This window comes from Plodia interpunctella, chromosome 14 (genome assembly GCF_027563975.2).
Source record: "Plodia interpunctella isolate USDA-ARS_2022_Savannah chromosome 14, ilPloInte3.2, whole genome shotgun sequence".
NCBI classification, from domain to species: Eukaryota; Metazoa; Arthropoda; class Insecta; order Lepidoptera; family Pyralidae; genus Plodia; species Plodia interpunctella.
In genome coordinates, this window is record NC_071307.1 from 2,354,061 (window position 1) to 2,359,797 (window position 5,737).

General features: G+C 34.2%; 1 protein-coding gene across 1 annotated transcript; it reads left to right on the plus strand.

Annotated features, from left to right (window-relative positions):
• Positions 1-318: 318 nt before the first annotated feature.
• Positions 319-2,554, plus strand: LOC128675524 (uncharacterized protein). The gene is made up of 2 exons (XM_053754985.2): positions 319-686; positions 861-2,554. The coding sequence occupies exons 1-2, from the start codon at positions 437-439 to the stop codon at positions 1,928-1,930; spliced, it is 1,320 nt and encodes a 439-aa protein (XP_053610960.1). The 5' UTR covers positions 319-436; the 3' UTR covers positions 1,931-2,554.
• The last annotated feature ends 3,183 nt before the right edge of the window (positions 2,555-5,737 follow it).

Genomic DNA, 5,737 nt, shown 5'->3' on the forward strand with positions numbered 1-5,737 from the left:
GTTATTCCAGGTTATATTCTACTCGTGTACCTCATAATAATCCGTCCAGTAGATTTTGCGTGAAAGAGTAACAAATATACACATGTACATACATCCTCACAAACTTTCACATTTAGAATATTAGTAGAACTTTTTTTATTATTTTCGCTTAACTTCGTTTACACCAACTCGTGTTGGTGGGCTAAAATATTTAGTAAAAAATTCAAAACGTTTGTTGGGGCCCCTTTCTTTTTAAAAATAAAACGTCATTATAAACATTCTTTCACATAGATGTCATTGTCAATGTCAATATGCCAGGTGCCATCTGGTCAATCAATACAATATCTCTTTGTACCTACAACTATTCTAGTTATTTTTTCTTCATCAGACAGATTTTTGGTGATTCTGTAATTCTTAAATTTCGGAGGATCCAGTGATCCCAGTGACCAAGATCATAATGTCTGGGACGGAAAAAGAATATTTTGGTCCATTAACTCTGCATCAAAAAAGCGAAACTCCTACTATTTTCAAGAGCGATGAATCTGTGGAATGTTTTTGTGTATTGTGTGAGGAAAAGTATCATTTACCATCTGAAGAGAAGCAATTACTCACGCACCTGTTTATGGAACATCGGTTAGTGATAGCTGATGTGAACCAGATAGCGGATCTTGGCGGTTACCTGAAATATTGGAGACTTCGATTTGCAGGTTAGTTACACGAAGACCTCTTTCTTGATTTGACCTATGTATTTGACCTTAGTATTAGATATATGTAGTATATCTACATTTTAACGTACTTGCCAAATAATCTTCAATGAACAATGTTTTTATCTTAAAGAATGTTATTAAATAGGTATCTAATTATTTCCATTTAAATTTCAGATCAAAGTCTATCATTTTACTGCTCAACAATGCTGCTTGACAAGAAGCCAGATGGCACTCTTTCACCAAATGAGGAGTACTTTTTATTGAGTGATGTTCTTCCAGAAGAGAAAGAATTACGAAGTAATTTACAACAAACAAAGCTTGAAAAGTTATTGGATCGACATCAATTTGAGAGAGAAGACAAAAATTATGTACGTGAGTGTTTATTTTGCAGATATATGTCAACTACTACAAGAGCAAATTATTTGAACCATTTATATGAAAAACATAATTTCCATATTGCCAAACCGGACAACCTTATATTTATTGATGAATTGATTGACACTGTCTCATCTAAATTAGAAAATCTCAAATGCATTTACTGTGAAGGATTGTTCAAAGACCGTATTATACTTAAGGAGCACATGCGTAAGAAAGGCCATAAGAGGATTAATCCTGATAATAAGGAGTATGACAAATATTTTCTAGTCAATTATTTAGGTGATAAACAGAAGCCGAAAAATAGTACTAAGCTAAATAGTAAATATCGCCCCACACAATCAACAGCACACCGAGCACCACAAAAGCCTGATTATGACAATGATTCCAATGTTGATAGTGATCCAGATTGGTCTGAATGGATGGAAGAAAACGGCCCGTTAATAACCTGTCTTCTCTGTGACAGTACGGAGATGGAATATGATAATATTTTAAAGCACATGGAAAAGCAACATGAGTTTTCGTTCACAGATTTCACGAAAGGCCTAAATTTTTATCACAAAATCAAAATAGTTAATTATATACGGCGGCAGATACATTTGAAACAGTGTCTGTCATGTGACACAAAATTTGATGACTCGAAAAATCTTGAGAAGCATTTGAGGGAGACAAAACATTGGTCGGTGAAGAAAGAAAAGTGGGATCAACCAGAATTTTACTTTCCTACGTATGAAGATGATCTGTTTCTTAGTTTTATTCAGGATGATGAAGAGAGCTGGTGGTCAGATGATGAACAAGAAGTTAACAGGAGGAATAGTATGTCTGACAGCATTTCTAAGGAAATGGCTATGGCCGTGCTGGATGACTAGGTACCTAATTCAGAAGAGATTGTTTTGTATGTGCCAAAAGGTGCTGTAATGATGTGAGACACTTGTGTTGGCTGTATGGCTGTTGGATATATATTGTGCGAAACATTTTGTTCAAAAAAGGCATACCTAGTATATTTTCTTGAGCTCTCTCTTAGTCTAAAAAGCAGGTTTTCAAACCTCGGATAAAAATATATGTATATTTAAAAATTATAGTAGTTATTTGATGTAATTTAAACCATTTAAAATAAGGTATCAAATTGCCTCATGTGTTTTAATCATAAATTTCTTTATTCATGTATGAATGTACATAGCTGTGTATTTGAGAAATGAAATCTTATCAAAACAATTCTTTCATACTAGACTGATAAATTGTTTATTGTAATTTTTAATGAATATGGTGCAGTCGTTTTTAATCCATGCATGACAGGCTGATTTAAAAAAAATCATGTCCTTGATAAATTTTCTTTACTATATAGAGCTATTAATATATACAGTATTTCAATATTATAATCATCCATATGCAGTTAAAATTATATGTGAAAAATTATACTCTCTTACACATAATAATCAATATTGTAATAAATTAAACATGTTACCCTATATAAAATGCATATTATCTATTAATTCATTTTTTATTTATTACTATCAGTTTCCCGCGGCTACGCCCGCTTAAATTTCCCACGAGAACATTTGTTTTTCCGGGATGAAAAGTACCCTATGTCCTTCAACATACTTCAAACTATATGTATGCAAAATTTCAAGAAGATTGGTTGAGTAAATAGAGCTTGAAGAGGTAACAAACTTGCTTTCGCATTAATAATATTAGTTAGGATTTTTCTCACGCATTTTAAGTGAAGTAGCCTTCACCCAGAAGAATTTGTAGAATGTGGGAGACATTCTCCAAGCACCATACATTTGAGAACAATTTAATGATCTTATTATATCTGTGCCAACTTGCCAAGCACTAAGCACGATCAGTCAGTTGAGTGTGTGTTCTCCGATAGTATCGATAGTAAAATCGATGACTATCGAAGAATAAACAATCATCAATGGGTCTAGAGCCTTCTATTTATCAATGACATTGATTGTTTATTTTCGATACTCACTAGTGTGGATAGTGAAACTACCTATTTTAAACTTTTCGGTCTGCCAGGGGAAAAGATTTAGGGTCTATTTTACCACTTTCTGATGAAATCTACGTATATCTATTCTAATCTGACAGATAAAACTAATTTCTAGATATTATATTTTTATGATATTAGTATAACATATCTAGGGGTGCGGCAGACTGATTTCCCTTCAAATTTCAGTCATTCATGAAGCTGACCTTGTACCAAGATAAACATCTTGCTTGTCTATCGCTTACATTGATAGGTCCTTGCGTGCCGGATATGATGTTAACCCGGCGTCCTAGAACAAAACGGACGGCGCGCTGCACCACGTTGTGCAGATGAGGATTCTTGTTTTCCAAAAAAAAAACTTTATCACGTCAGTTTCTCAAAAAGCAACATAAAAATACACTGAAAGAAATTCATTAAACAGTGTTGGTTCCTATCATGCCAGAATTTCCTTAAGCTGCGAACTTTATCTAAATCGATCGACAACAGATTGTGGTCTTGGTGGCTTAATTATTGGCGAAAAACGCCTACCTACACCTTCCTCCTGACATTTCCTATTTACCGCGGGGGCAGGTCATACATTCATTGTTATTGAGCCGAGACGCACTGCGATGTCGCTTTTGTTGCTCAGCTAAGACGCTGGATAACGTAGATACTGGGACGGAGGAAATTGTCTTGTCGGTGTTATATTACAAGGCGGGTGTGACTAATGAATGCCTTGTTGTGCTAAATTGAACATTTCATCAGTAGTTAGACTAGTTATTGACCGTGGCTTTGGCTGTGTAAGTAGGTACTAGGCTATTTTCCTTACAATCTTATTCCTCATGTGTGAAGCTCGAGCTCGCTTCATTAAATGGAATAAAACATACACAACGAACTCTCTTGGCAATATAAATTGAATGGATTGCCAATGCCTTCTCAATTTCACATTCGGAAATTGTTGGTCGATGAAAAACTACTAGAGTCAGATTGGTACCTATAGGTACAAACTCATGTGGCACGAGTAGGTAGGATTCGAACCTGGGACCATTCAATCACAGGCAGACTGTCTTAACCACTACCGCTTCATACTCGGTAAAATAAAATGTATAAAATTTATATTTTTTATCTAACGAATTATGTAATTAAAATTCAATTTGTTTGATCAATTTTATTTAGGTACTGCGTGATTTAGGTATAATTTTTCTTGGTTTAGGTATTTTGAAGAAAATCTAATATCGATAGTTTTTACCTATCAGTCAATTTTGTTAATTTGATTAGGTACCTAAAAGTGTTAAATATACCTATGTGTTAATTATAAGAAATAAATCACCTCTATGTCCATAAAATAGGGTAGCAAGAATCGAACAAAACAAAATGGCGACACAGAATGTTTGCCCAAAGATTAAACGAGTACAAAAGAAATCGAACACACAGTGATCAATTTATGTCACAATCGATCTAGTGGTATTTAATCCGTCTTAGATAATGTCCGTCTATCGGTAAATAGGACGCGGCGGAATTGGGGTAAGGAAAATTCATGTATAATCCTATGAATAAAACAAATGAATGAAAGTATTTCATTGTATCACTGTACATATTTTAATTTTAAACCATTTCCTTTTTCTTTTTTTTGGACAAATTCCACAAAAACTGGACAACTAAGTATAACACAGGATCAATGGAAAGAATGAAGCAGGCCTTTGTCCACCAGTGGAACACCCGAAACACCAAACTCTAAATCCCACTAATATTATAAAGGCGAAAGTTCGTGAGTGTGTCTGTCACTTCTTCTCGCAAATTTTTATGAAATGTGGTAAGCACCTGGGTATTGAGGTGGCTGATACAATTTAGGGTAATTTTTATATTGAAAGTAGGTACTAGATTTCCGTAGGATTTGGCCACAAAAGTCAGATAGTCAATGATACTTTTTATAGTAGATGGCGCTTCTGTGCATAAAATTAAAAACATAAGTAGTTATTAAAAAAAATAATTACAACGAAAGATAAATTGCGGGTAATGAATACCGCGGGGTGCAGCTACTAAATAAATAATTGCTGTAATTAATAATTTTTCTGTTGGGCCGCGTTCTGGGCCGTACTACAATAAATAAAAACTTGAAAATGATTATGTTAGGTACGTTTCAGGGATACAGGTATGGTCGATTTTTAGTTACTCGAAAAATATTCAGATGAAAAATAAAAACAAACTGAAAACCGTTAAAGGTAACGTACACGGCCACATAAAAAAATAATGAACAAAATAAACAATTTGGACAATCTCACTAACATCCTGAAAGTACTTACTTCAGTAAGATGGATTACGATATACTCGTAGGTTGAACGCACAGCGATCTCGCTAATTAATCACTTGGTTTTAGTCTTCATTATAGGGTTCCGTAAGCGGAGAGTTATTGGGAAACACTTACAGAACCCCCTTGATCATCCCATCAATTCTTATGCGTAGAAAAACGGCGAATAAGAAATCATACTTAAAAAAATACAGTATCACATTTTTACTTCAAAACTAGATTCCTAAGACATAGCCAAGAGCTACGAATAGCGAAATTTTTGACACAAGCCTTTATTGTCAGCATAGAGATCTCATTACATTCAACAGGTATAACAAAAAGATCATATCCGTTCAGTTAACCATTGTGGATTCGATTTTAGCGAACACAAAATGAAAACAACAAAACTACAATTAATCC